General features: G+C 37.6%; 1 protein-coding gene across 4 annotated transcripts in view; it reads right to left on the bottom strand.

Annotated features, from left to right (window-relative positions):
- The window catches only part of MRE11 (MRE11 homolog, double strand break repair nuclease), a 112,419-nt gene that overhangs the window by 84,247 nt on the left and 13,427 nt on the right, over positions 1–14,745 (bottom strand). For all 4 annotated transcript variants that reach the window (XM_064365428.1, XM_064365427.1, XM_064365430.1 and 1 more), the window contains 4 exons: positions 13,538–13,679; positions 11,130–11,244; positions 1,172–1,357; positions 34–205 (listed from right to left, as the gene is read on the bottom strand). In XM_064365428.1, coding sequence (XP_064221498.1) covers positions 34–205; positions 1,172–1,357; positions 11,130–11,244; positions 13,538–13,679 — 615 coding nt within the window. The remainder of the gene's footprint in view (positions 1–33; positions 206–1,171; positions 1,358–11,129; positions 11,245–13,537; positions 13,680–14,745) is intronic.

Raw genomic sequence — 14,745 nt, forward strand, 5'->3', positions numbered from 1 at the left:
GTAGATTTCACTGATTTTATCAAAAAGAATTACCTTCTCCAAACAGAAGCTTTGTATAGCTTGGGTTACTTTAGGATTATCTGGGTTAAAAATGTCTGGATGATTAGCTAGAACAATATCCTCCATGAAGAACTGTCGCACTGTGTGAAGAGGAATTTTCTGCATATTCATCTTCCTCCCTTTAATACGCAGCAAACCAACATGTCTGAAATGAAGAGAAATGAACCCCGAGTCACAGTGTAAATTTCCTCAGGAAAATGTGCACATCAAAGCTACCATATTTCCTAGTTTCTACAAAATGTTTATTTATAAAATCATACTCTTAAAAAGAAATGTTTCTGGTAATTTAACTTTAATGTTATCATCACAGGAAAAGATGGTAGACATTTTCCTTCCCCAGAGTAAAATTGAGTCATCCATTATTACTCTTGTCTGGTCAGTCCTGTAAGGCTAGGCAGATATAACAATAAGTATAATAAAATTTTATCAGGACTCTGATGGTACTATATGTAGACTGCAGTATTACACCTATATACCTAGGTATATAGGTATATAGGTGTAATATATTATATATATAATATATTTGTGTACATGTACACAAATAAACAAAATGATTGTTGCAGTGGACTCATGAAGGAAAAAAAAACAATGAAAATAGATCCTATGACCATATGATTTAACCCTATTATCATTATAACAATCAGAACTCGAGTGATTCAAAGGATAAAGCCCATAATAAAAACTGAGTTTAATCAGTGTTAACTATTTAAAATCACATCATTCCCCCCAAAATTTTTTTAAAATGATATACTATAACATTGCATTTATAACCAGAAAATTTTCAATTAAATGGTTTTAGGAGAATTTTTTATAAATAAACTTTGTGAAATTAGTAATCATCAACAAAACATGGAAATATAATAAAAATGTGCATCTTGAATTTGCCTAATGAGCAGCAAAATAACACCAATTGGATGTTCTCTCTTTGAAAATGGCTTAACATCTGGAAAAACAATACAGCATGATCAACCTTGAAAAATAAATCTATCATATAAATAACAACACTGCCAGTTAGCGGTAACCTTAACATAAGCCTTAAACCTATGAGATGATTAGTTGTTATAGCAAAGATTTCTTAAAAATTGGCTCAAAATATGTAACAATCACTCACTTTTTTACAGCTTCTCCTGGGGAAAGAGAAGTAACCACTGAGCTTCCAGGCTGTGAGATATAAAACAGCTGCTGTTCATTTTTGGTTGGAGCTATTTTACACTCATGTTCATGTCCCCAGATAACAAGATCAATGAAGTCATCCAAAAATTGTTCTGGAATGAAGTTAGTACTTCCATGCTTACTTCTGTATCAAGATTTTGAAAAATAAACATAAATTCAGTGATTAGAAAAATTTCATATTAATGAAGTCTATACAGATCTTTCTTTCTCCATTCACTAAAGCTTTTATTCCATCCTTCTATGTGCCAGAAAGTGTGCACAGGACTGGGAATGTAAAGATTATCAATACTAATTCCTGACCTCAAGAGCTTTACAAACTTGTAGGACACAGACAAGTGGAACCCTAAGACAAAGCAGTCAATTATACCTTTGGAGGAAGACCATGAAAGGTTTTACGTACGAAGGAGTTCCCCTTTGGTTAATCAGAAAAGCATGAACTCTATCAGTAACAGAAATCTATAAATCAGCCTGACTATATACTAAAGAAAAATACAGAAAATGAAAGTGAGTTAAGTAAGTATAAATGTGTCCAATAATTTCTCAACATTATCTTTTAACTAATAAATTTAATGGGAGTAAAAATGTCAATATCACATAAGCACTAAGAGTTTTCAAAATCAAATATTAAATAAATGATTTGCAAACTACGATCTTATACTTAGATTAGTTATTATTTAAAGACAGATAAAACGCAAGCTGAGGGAAGACAAAAAGGGATAGTTTTCCCCAATATTAACTTACGTCATTGGAAATTCAAACAAAAGTGTTCACATACTTCAACTGGGCATTCACTTAATCCAAACCGATATTCTTTCATTCACCCAACAAACGCTGTCACCCAAACACTACCTACTTTATGTCAGAGGTCCCAGGCTTCTTCTAGATAGTGAAGACACAGCAGTGAACAAAGTCATTGTTCCAGTGTGGGAAACAAGCAATAGAGGTTGAGTCCCTAATCTGAAAATCTACAATCCAAAATCCAAAACATTTTAAGTGCCAACATGGCACCACAAGCGGTAAATTCCACACACAAATACTTAACACAAACTTTGTTTCATGCACAAAATTATTTTAAAACATGTATAAAATTAACTTAAGGTCATGTGTATAAGGTATATATAAAATGTAAAATTTCATGTTTAGACTTGGGGTCCATCCCCAACATATGTGCAAATATTCTAAAACACATGTGCAAATATTCTAAAATCCAAAAAAATCAAAAATCTTAAACACTTCTGGTCCCAAGCATTTCAGATAAGGGATAGTCAATCTGCAGTGTAATATGTATATGCCTGTGTCTATGTATGCACATGTATAACCCGTCAGGCAGTGATAGGTGCTATAAAGAAAAATAAAGGAAAAAGTGACATAGAAGTAGCATAGTACTCTACAGACACAAGTAGTCAAGCAAGGCCTCTCTGACGAGCAGCAAATGAGCAGAGAAGTGAGATGAAGCATCAGTACACAAAGAGAGAAATTCCTAGGCAGTAGACGAGCACATAGTGCTAAAGGGGGACTGTGTTCAGTGAGTTCAAGAAACAGCAAGAACAGGAGGGCTAAGCAGAATAAATGCAGGGAAGACAGAAAATAAAATAAAAAAAATACAGGTTTGTGTATCCAGGAATGTTTTTATGTAAAAAACATACATCTAAGTCCGCTATTGCTGAGGCAGCCCGCCGTTGCCGAGGCAACCCACCACTACAGAGAGAGTCTGCCATTACAGAGGTGGGCCGGCTTTGCCTAGGCAGTTCTAACTACACCCATAGAAACAGGACTGCAGGGAAGTTCACATGGCAACTGGGCAGAGCCCACAGCAGCTCAGCAAAGTGTCTGCAGGCAGACAGTGACTAGGCTGCCTCCTTGCTGGGCAGGGCAGCCCTGATAAAAAGGCAGCAGCACAACGGAAACTCATAAATAAAGCCCTAACTCCCTGGGACACAGCACCTGCGGGAAAAAAAAGGGGGTTATGAGTTCTGCTGCAGGAGACATAAACGTACCTGCCCAGCAGCTCTAAATGAACAACAGAGCTCACAGATCAGCACTTGAGCTCCTATAAAGGACAGACTGTCTCCTCAAGCAGCTCCCTGACCCCTGTATATCCAAAGAGTCACCTCATAAAGGAGAGCTCAGGCTGACATCTGGCGGGTATCCTTCTGGGACAAAGATAGCAGAAGAAGAAACTGGTGGCAACCCTTACAGTTCTGCAGCTGCTGCAGGTGATCCCCAGGCAAGCAGGGCCTGGAGTGGACCTCAGCAGTCCTGCAGCAGAGGGGCCAGACTGTTAGAAGGAATATTAAGAAACAGAAGTTGATAACTTCATCATCAACAAACTGGACGTCCACTCAGAGACCCAATCTGAAAGTCAACAACTTCAAAGATGACAGGTGGATAAATCCACAAAGATGGGAAGAAACCAGCGCAAAAAGGATGAAAGCACCCGATATCAGAACACCTCTCCTCCTACAAGGGATCACAATCCCTCACCAGCAAGGGAACAAGGCTGGAAGGAGAATGAATGTGATGAATTGACAGCATCAGGCTTCAGAAGGTGGGTAATAAGAAACTTCTGTAAGCTAAAAGAACAGGTTCTAACCCAATGCAAAGAAACTAAGAACCTTGAAAAGAAATTTGATGAAATGCTAACGAGAACAGACAACTTAGAGAGGAATATAAGTGAACTGATGGAGCTGAAAAACACAACACGAGAACTTCGTGAAGCAAGCACAAGTTTCAAGAGCCGAATTGACCAAGCAGAAGAAAGGATATCAGAGGTCGAAGATCAACTCAATGAAATAAAAAGAGAAGGCAAGATTAGAGAAAAAAGGGTAAAAACGAATGAACAAAGTTTCCAAGAAATATGGGACTATGTGAAAAGACCTAATCTACATTTGATAGGTGTACCTGAATGTGACGGAGAGAATGAATCCAAGCTGGAAAATACTCTTCAGGATATCATCCAGGGAAACTTTCCCAACCTAGCAAGGCAGGCCAATATTCAAGTACAGGAAATACAGAGAATACCACAAAGATATTCCTCAAGAAGAGCAAACCCAAGGCACATAATCGTCAGATTCACCAGGGTTGAAATGAAGGAGAAAATGCTAAAGGCAGCCAGAGAGAAAGGTCAGGTTACCCACAAAGGGAAACCCATCAGACTCAGAGCAGATCTCTCAGCAGAAACCCTACAAGCCAGAAGAGAGTGGGGCCGATATTGAACATCCTTAAAGAAAAGAACTTTCAACACAGAATTTCATATCTGGCCAAACTAAGCTTCATAAGTGAAGGAAAAATAAAATCCTTTGTGAACAAGCAAGTACTCAGAGATTTCATCACCACCAGAGCAGCTTTACAAGAGCTCCTGAAAGAGGCACTAAACATAGAAAAGAACAACCAGTACCAGCCACTCCAAAAACATACCAAATGGTAAAGAGCATCAACACAATGAAGAAACTGCATCAACTAACGGGCAAAACAGCCAGCTAGCATCATAATGGCAGGATCAAATTCACACATAACAGTATTAACCCTAAACATAAATGGACTAAATGCCCCAATCAAAAGACACAGACCGGCAAATTGGATAAAAACCCAAAACTCATCGGTGTGCTGTATCCAGGAAACCCATCTCACATGCAAGGATACACAAAGGCTCAGAATAAAGGGATGGAGGAAGATTTACCAAGCAAATGGAGAGCAAAAAAAGGTAGGAGTTGCAATTCTCGTCTCTGATAAAATAGACTTTAAACCAACAAAAATTAAAAGAGACAAAGAAGGACATTACATAATGGTAAAAGGATCAATGCAACAAGAAGAGCTAACGATCCTAAATATATATGCACCTAATACAGGAGCACCCAGATACATAAGGCAAGTTCATAATGACTTACAAAGAGACTTAGAATCCCACACAATAATAGTGGGAGACTTCAACACCCCATTGTCAATATTAGACAGATCAATAAGACAGAAAATTAACAAGGATATCCAGGACTTGAACTCAGACATGGATTAAGCAAACCTAATAGACATTTACAGAACTCTCCTCCCCAAATCCACAGAATATACATTCTTCTCAGCACCACATCACACCTACTCTAAAACTGGCCACATAATTGGAAGTAAATCACTCCTCAGCAAATGCAAAAGAATGGAAATCATAACAAACAGTCTCTCAGACCACAGTGTAATCAAGTTAGAACTCAGAATTCAGAAACCAACCCAGAACCACACAGCTTCATGGAAACTGAACAACTTTCTCTTGAATGTTGACTGGATAAACAATGAAATGAAGGCAGAAATAAAGATGTTCTTCGAAACCAACGAGAACGAAGACACAACATACCAGAATCTCTGGGACACATTTAAAGCAGTGTCTAGAGGAAAATATATAGCAATAAACGCCCACATGAGAAGCAAGGAGAGATCTAAAATTGACACCCTATCATCAAAATTGAAAGAGCTACAGGAACAAGATCAAAAAAACTCAAAACCTAGCAGAAGACAAGAAATAACTAAGATCAGAGCAGAACTGAAGGAGATAGAGACACAAAAAACCCTTCAAAAAAATCAATAAATCCAGGAGCTGGTTTTTCGAAAAGATCAACAAAATAGACAGACCACTAGCCAGATTAATAAAAAACAAAAGAGAGAAAAATCAAATAAATGCAATAAAAAACGATAAAGGGGATATCACCACAGATTCCAGGGAAATTCAAACCATCATCAGAGATTATTACAAACAACTCTATGCCATAAACTAGGAAACCTGGAAGAAATGGATAAATTCCTGGACACTTGCACCCTCTCAAGCCTAAACCAGGAAGAAGTCGAAACCCTGAATAGACCAGTAACAAGGTCTGAAGTTGAGACAGCAATTAAGAGCCTACCACCCAAAAAAAGCCAATAACAGACTTAAAGAGAGCCAAATCAAGAATGAACTGCCATTCACAATTGCTACAAAGAGAATAAAATACCTAGGAATACAACTAACAAGGAATGTAAGGACCTCTTCAAGGAGAACTACAAACCACTGCTCAATGAAATAAGAGAGGACACAAACAGATGGAAAAACATTCCATGTTCATGGTTAGGAAGAATCAATATTGTGAAAATGGCCATACTGCCCAACGTAATTTATAGATTCAATGCTCTCCCCATCAAGCTACCAATGACCTTCTTCACAGAACTGGAAAAAACCACCTTAAACTTCATATGGAACCAAAAGAGAGCCTGCATAGCCAAGAGAATCCTAAGCAAAAGGAAGAAAGTGGGAGGCATCACACTACTGGACTTCGAACTATACTACAAGGCTGCAGTAATCAAAACAGCATGGAACTGGTACCAAAACAGAGATATAGACCAATGGAACAGAACAGAGGCCTCGTAGGCAACACAACACATCTACAACCATCCGATCTTTGACAAACCTGACAAAAACAAGCAATGGGGAAAGGATTCCCTGTTTAATAAATGGCGTTGGGAAAACTGGGTAGCCATGTGCAGAAAGCAGAAACTAGACCCCTTCCCGACACCTTCCACTAATATTAACTCCAGATGGATTAACGACTTACACATAAGGCCTAACACCATGAAAACCTTAGAAGAAAACCTAGGCAAAACCATTCAGGACATAGGCGTAGGCAAGGACTTCATGACCAAAACACCAAAAGCATTGGCAACAAAAGCCAAAATAGACAAATGGGACCTAATCAAACTCCACAGCTTCTGCACGGCAAAAGAAATGGTCATTAGAGTGAATCGGCAACCAACAAAATGGGAAAAAATTTTTGCAGTCTACCCATCTGACAAAGGGCTGATATCCAGAATCTACAAAAAACTGAAACAGATTTACAAGAAAAAACAGACAAGCTCATTCAAAAGTGAGCGAAGGATATGAACAGACACTTTACAAAAGAAGACATACATGAGATCAACAAACATGAAAAAATGCTCATCATCACTGGTCATTAGAGAAATGCAAATCAAAACTACATTGAGATATCATCTCACGCCAAGTAGAATGGCGATCATTAAAAAATCTGGGGACAACAGATGCTGGAGAGGATGTGGAGAAACAGGAACACTTTTACACTGTTGGTGGGAGTGTAAATTAGTTCAACCATTGTGGAAGACAGTGTGGCGATTCCTCAAGGACCTAGAAATAGAAATTCCATCGACCCAGCAATCCCATTACTGGGTATATATCCAAAGGATTATAAATCGTTCTACTATAAGGACACACGCACACGAATGTTCATTGCAGCACCGTTTACAATAGCAAAGACCTGGAACCAACCCAAATGCCCATCGATGATAGACTGGACAGGGAAAACGTGGCATATATACAGCACAGAATATTATGTAGCCATCAAAAACGATGAGTTCATGTCCTTTGTAGGGACATGGATGAACCTGGAAACCATCTTTCTCAGCAAACTGACATAAGAACAGAAAATCAAACACCGCATGATCTCACTCATAGGCGGGTGTTGAACAATGAGAACACATGGACACAGGGAGGGGAGCATCACACACTAGGATGTGTCGGGGGAAATAGGGGAGGGACAGTGGGGGATGGGGAGTTGGGGAGAGATAGCATGGGGAGAAATGCCAGATACAGGTGAAGGGGAGGAAGGCAGCAAATCACGCTGCCATGTGTGTACCTATGCAACAATCTTGCATGGTGTTCACATGTACCCCAAAACCTAAAATGCAATTAAAAAAAAAAAGAAGCAGGCACCAAAACAATCCCGAACTTACTTTTTGGCACCCATACCACTTCAAAAAGTAAATAAATTGTACTGGCAACAATATTCTCTGTACCCACTACTCTAAACAACAGAAAAACAAAAAAAATAGATCTAAGGTATGAGATTATCACAACTACTAAAGAAAAAGACTAATTCCCAAATACAACATCATCATGCCATTGGGTGTTCATTGACTGCTGGCTCTTTCCTAGAAGAAGGAGAGGTGATACTTGTAGGCTGACAGTAATTTGTGACCTAAAAGGGATCGTAACATCCTTGTTGAAAGATTTTGCATGACAAAGTTGTCTGCAGACTCAGATTATTTTTTTCTTTGAAACAAGAGAAAAAAACCATCAATATAGAGAAATAAATGCGAAATAAGGTAAAATGCAAAAAGCTCAAGATTCTCACCCAATCTAAGAAAATCTTTTTTTAATAACTCTTATGAAAGCAGTAACAAAAGAAGTAACTAAGGATGCACAGGGTGACAAATGAATCTAATGGCATTATCAAAGAATCACATAACCACAGTGAAGGGGATGGGGAGAAAAGGAGCTAAGTAACTTTGGAAAATTGCATTTCAACTAAATACAGAAAAGTTAAAGACTAAAAAAACTTACATAAACATTGTAACTTAGTTGGGAAAGTTGTTTTACACAGGAGTATGAGTTCACAATTTTGAAATTACTTTATTATTTCAAATTATACCGGGATTGGAAATATAATTAAACTAGGATTGAAAAAATAAGTAAATATATTAAATATATTTATAATATGATCCAGACTTCTGTTAGACAAAGAAGTCACAAATAAGGAAACGGAAAAGACAAAAATGGACCTTGTAGGGCTGGTTAAGAATCAGTCTTAACTTATCATTGGTTTTTTAAACACATATATAGATATGTATGTGTGCATGGGGTTACTATACACACATGTATCAATTTCCTTAACTCTGTTCATTAAGAGTGCTGAGCCTGGTAGCAGTAAGCACACCTGGTACCCATTTGTGGGTTTCTAAATACCACTCTCCAATAAAAAGAATCAGAGCTCCTTGGAGAAATGGCTGACTCCAGGGCTAGGTAGGAAAATATTAGGTTGGTGCAAAAGTAATTGTGATTTTTGCCATTACAAGAGCCTAGAGCATCCTATGGTGCCAAAAAGCTAAGGTCATACCCCCTAAAAAGGTGGAGAGATGTTGAAAAGACACAGAAGCCAACATAAAAGAGAATGCAATGGTCGAAGCTAGAATAATCGGAGGAAAAGTAGCAACTAAAAGCTGATAGTACTGGATCTTCAAGTCCGTAATGACATAAACAAATAAGAAAACAGAGAAGGGACAAATTTTCCTTAGAGAAGAATTCCATTAATCAATATAGAAAGAATGAAGGAAATCAAAACTCACAATTAAAATATGACAGTATTAATTATTGGAAGTAAGATCACCCATGGATGCTAAAGTTAGTGGGTAAAAGTTTAAGGTGAAACAGGGTATTTGCATAGTCTCAAAGTATTTTCCCAAAAATGTTTATTAATTGAAAGGTGGAAAATTGGAACTTTACAGCAGAGAAATCTCTTATACATCCGCTTAATCAAATGATGAGGGGGGCAATGAGAAAAATCAACAATATATGGTGACTACCCATTCCCCTTACCAATGCTGCCATTCTGCCTTTCATTCTGGCTTAAATTCTTAGATTACTTATGAGTTTTCCTTTCAACTCATCATCCCTACTTTGGCATCGTACAAAAAAAGTGGCAGAACTGGAAAGCTTTACAGAAGGAACAAATCCCAATGGTGCAAAGTTATATGAAGACCACACATATCTAAACTCTGACCTGCTCCTCCTTTGAAACTCACTTTATTCAAGAACTTACACATAAGGCAACACAAGTCAGCCTCCTAAACCCTTTCTTTTACTGAGTATTTAGCATAAGTCTGCGTTCATTGAATGCTCAGAGTAGTTTGCATTCAATAAATGTGTTCAGTAAATAAAGTTGGCCCTCTGAATTGGCAGTTTCACGGATTCAACCAACCACAGATAGAAAATATTCAGGAAAAAAGAAACAACAATAAAAAATAACAATAAAAAACAATACGAATTTTTTAAGCAATATAGTATAACAACTATTTACACAGCATTTACACTGTATTAGGTATCATAAGTAATCTACAGATGATTTAAAGTACACAGGAGGATGTATGTAGGTCCTATGCAAATGCTGCTGTATCATTCTATTCAAGGGATTTCAGCATCCCAGGATTTTAGGTCCTTGACTCAACACCCCTGTGGATACCAAGGGACAACTGTAATAAATTATATAATCAGGCCCAAAACCATTGAGTTCTTCCCTGACAACTTCTCAGCTGTAACCTTCCCATTTGTTTCACTGCCATCACTGTCACCACGTCACATTTTTACTGCAGTGATCACATAATAAATCTTGCTTCTTCAAGTCTGTCTTCCTTTCAATCAATCCTATACCCTACCAACAGATTAAACTTCTTCAAACTACTAACAAAAGAAAGCTAATCTAACTATATTTGCTCCTGGAAGAAAACCTGCATATAAGCAAAACGAAACATGTCTAAGAATGTTGGTAACAGCAAGGTTTATAAAAGTAAAAACTGTTCACTGACAGGAGGCAAAGCATAAATGTACACATCAGTAAAAATAAGTTACATTTCTAAGCATCGAAATGGATGAATCTCAGTAATGTAATGCTGAAAGCAAGTCACTAGCATAATACAATTATGGGTATACATGTGATTAAACAGCAAGGAAAAGCAATGAAATGATTAATTCAAACTCAATAATGCTTCCCTTTGGGATATGGGGAAGCAGGTGGAATCAGGGAAAAGGAGTGGGATAAAGGAATGGGTAATGCAACAAAAAGATTCTACCTTTCTGTTAAATTGAAAAGTATTCATGGTATGCCTTATCCATATGTTACAAATACTCTTGTAGGGATTAATACATACTAAAAACGATATCAAAATAAAATCACACAAAGTAAATCTACATTTTGTCCGATTCTGCACTGACAACCTTGAAAAACTGCGGGCATTTCATGGTAATAGGTGAGCTGCTCAGAAACAGATTTGGAACCTCAGCACTTGGCTCAAACTTTTTCAGAGAAAACTTTTACCTGTTCTGATGAATCACAAATAAGTTAAACCAAGAGTTCTCATCTTCTTTAGGTCTCAACATTGTTATTTTTTTATTGACAAACATTCGATAGAGCCTTTCATCTGGAATGGATCCTGAAACGGACATTACATTATTTTTAAATTGTTTTCTTACTTTGGCTTAAAAAAAATGAATCTATTTTGCTTCTAAATTATGTGCTTCTCAAAGTATTTCACTTTACTCTTGAGATATATATCTGAATTCTGGAATCATTTATAAGTGGATACGTTCCAGGTTCTTTCTTTTTTATCTTTGTTTTTTTTTTTAATTGAGAGAGGGTCTTGCTATGTTGTCCACGCTGACCTCAAACTCCTGGGCTCAAGCAATCCTCTTGCCTCAGCCTCTGAAAGTGCTGGGATTACAGACATAAGCCACCATGCCTAGCTGTTGCAGGGTTTTTTGTGTTTGTTTTTTGGGTTTGTTTTTTTTTTTTGAGACACAGTCTCACTTTATTGCCCAGGATGGAGTGCAGTGGTGTGATCTCGGCTCACTGCAACCTCCGCCTTCAGGTTCAAGCGATTCTCATGTCTCAACCTCCTGAGTTGCTGAGATTACAGGCATGCACCACCATGTCTGGCTAATTTTCGCATTTTTAGTAGAGATGGAATTTCACCACGTTGGACAGGCTAGTCTTGAACTCCTGACCTCAAGTGATCTACCTGCCTTGGCCTTGTGCTGGGATTACAGGTGTGAGCCACTGCACCCAGCCTGTTCCAGGTTTTTGATAACAGTGGTTAATTGCATTTGAAAAACATTTTCCATTTCAGGCATATATATGTTCAAAACCAGCAAAATGTAGAATAAAAATCTGAGTTTTCTATGCCTAAATTCTTATTAAAACTTCTAGTAATACTGTTTTTCACTATCCCTTTGTTATAAATTCTATATACTTTTGATCTAAGAGATCATAAAAAGTGTATTTAAAAACAATATCCTTATATTGTTTTAAATAAAATATATGGTGTTTTTTAAATAATTCAATGACTTTCAAACAGTTCTCAGATTCCATAGGCTCACCTTGATCTAGTGAAGGAAACTAACAAAAACAAGTCAACAAAATGATTATAAATATTAAATATTATAGAAGGAGAAAAGGCCAGGATGCTAAGATGGAGAATTAACACTATGGGATTAAGGGGTGGACGATGCTGCTACTTTATATACCGATTAGAGAGGGTATCAGAAGAAAAGCCAACAATGCAGAAGTCTGGGAGCTAGAAGAGGCCCAGCACCCCAGGAGAATTCTACAAGAATAAATAGCTGGGGTGAAATGCAGAACAGTAACCGGAGACATAAAAGTCAAGGCACACAAAGCCCAAAGCACTAGAAGATTAATCTACTTGAGCGTTGAAACACTGAAAACACTGGCAAAATTGATCATAGGTAGGTAGGTAAAAAGTCTGAGAGAAAAAGCAATACAGTTTAGCTAGGTGGCATAAGCTTAAAGAGAACGGGGTGTTTGCAGGCAGAAAAGGAGGTGGTGGGTGGAGCATGGAGAACAGAGATCCCCACTTCTGTCCAAAAGCCAAGGGTAAGAGAACTGCATGGGACACGGGAACCTCAGGGGCCAGCTGGGCTTCACTGAATGTTAGAAAGCGAAGGCAACATGCAGATAAGAGACTGATAATAATGAGGAATCTGATAATTATAAAAAGAGTTCTAGAGTTTATAAAGAAGGGTTGGGGCACATGGAGGGGTGCAGGGTGGAGAGAGTCCAGTTAAGGAAGGCATAATAGAACAGGATGAGATAAGATTTTGGGAGAAAATAAATGACTGAAGACACATGCTTCTGGTGGCGACTGAGGCATAATGGAATCTGTCCTTAGTCTGAATGGAGGAGGAAAGACAACTTTTCTGGAGATATGATCCCCATTAACACTGCAGTGAGTAAAACAACTGTTAATAGCTTTTTTTAGAAAAGCATATTTCGCTTCCTGTTCTATCACTTGCAGAATCATATATAACACCCAGATTTCATTTTCCTTATCTCTAAAATATAAACAAACATGATGCTTTTCTACTTGCCAGAGTATTATGAAAGCTGGACAAAATTATAAGCTGGTTGTATTGTACACTGAAGACTTCCAAGATATCAAAGTGCAGTTTTGCTAATTATTCTATAATTCTAACATTCAGGATTCTGTATCTGAGTCTAAAAAAAATTCAAAATAATAAATAGTAAGGAAAAAACATTTTTTCTCCAAAAATTTTTGCCAAAACCATCCATCATTTGTTATAGTCACCAGTAAAGAATAATAAGGTTTGCCCCATTTTTTCCAAACAGACACAACTTAACTCCAAAATTTCATTTCTCAATTGTTTAAAGAATCATACATGGACATAAATAGTAAAATATAACTCTCTTACCTAAACCATATAGCGCAATCTTTGTGCTTCCTTTTTGAAGCAAAACCGGACTAATGTCTATCTTCTCCACAGACATTGAACGTCCAAAGTGATTTACAAATCCAGCACAACTTAAAATGTCCAGGGCACACAGTGCATCTGCCTACACAAAATAATTTCAAAGAATATTAATGTGTATATAAAAGTATCTGCATGAATATCCTCTCACCTGTTAAAAGCATACTCCAGGTCGGGCGCGGTGGCTCACGCCTGTAATTCCAACACTTTGGGAGGCCGAGGCAGGTGGATCATGAGGTCAAGAGATCGAGACCATCCTGGTCAACATGGTGAAACCCCGTCTCTACTAAAAATACAAAAAATTAGCTGGGCATGGTGGCGCGTGCCTGTAATCCCAGCTACTCAGGAGGCTGAGGCAGGAGAATTGCCTGAACCCAGGAGGCGGAGGTTGCGGTGAGCCGAGATCGCGCCGAGCCAAGATCGCGCCATTGCACTCCAGCCTGGGTAACAAGAGCGATACTCTGTCTCAAAAAAAAAAAAAAAGCATACTCCATACACTACTTCCAAAAACACAGATGAGGATAGTGTCTTCTCAAAACAAAATTATAATAGTAAAGGTATTTGCTACATTTTTTTGTACTATAAATCACATACAGCAACTGGAATCACAGGCCAAATGCAAGGTTAACATCTCATTAAAACTTATCATGATGTCTTGGCCACAAAAAGTAAAAATCAGCCATGAGATAAATGCTTTGTAATATTAAGAAAACCTCTTAAAACCTGGGAAAAAAAGGCCAGAGATAATCAGTGATTCATAATATTAATGACCAGATAAAACAAAAAGATACTTTGAGTGTAGGATCTCTAGTCTTACTTCCATATCAAACAAGTAGTAAGACAATCTAATTTAGATTTAAAGATGCTCATGAAACAATCATTTCCTAAAAGTGAGATTTTATAAAATAGTTAGGAAAACACTGGCAAACTATAAAGCCATATACAGATGTTAGGTGCTCACTCCTACTCCTGGGTGCCTACTATTAACATCAGCACTAATGAAATAAAAGCGTAGCTCATACACCAATTCTTATTCCATTTTTAAAAAATCTAAAAAGCAGCATAAAAGCTTGTATGAATGTGAAAAGCCAACTTGACTTTTTGACCCAATTTAACTGCACAATGGGAAAAAAGGGAGGCATGCTTTCCAT

The sequence above is a fragment of the Aotus nancymaae genome, unplaced genomic scaffold (genome assembly GCF_030222135.1).
Source record: "Aotus nancymaae isolate 86718 unplaced genomic scaffold, 86718_ANA_hifiasm-v0.15.2.pri h1tg000059l, whole genome shotgun sequence".
Lineage (NCBI taxonomy): Eukaryota > Metazoa > Chordata > Mammalia > Primates > Aotidae > Aotus > Aotus nancymaae.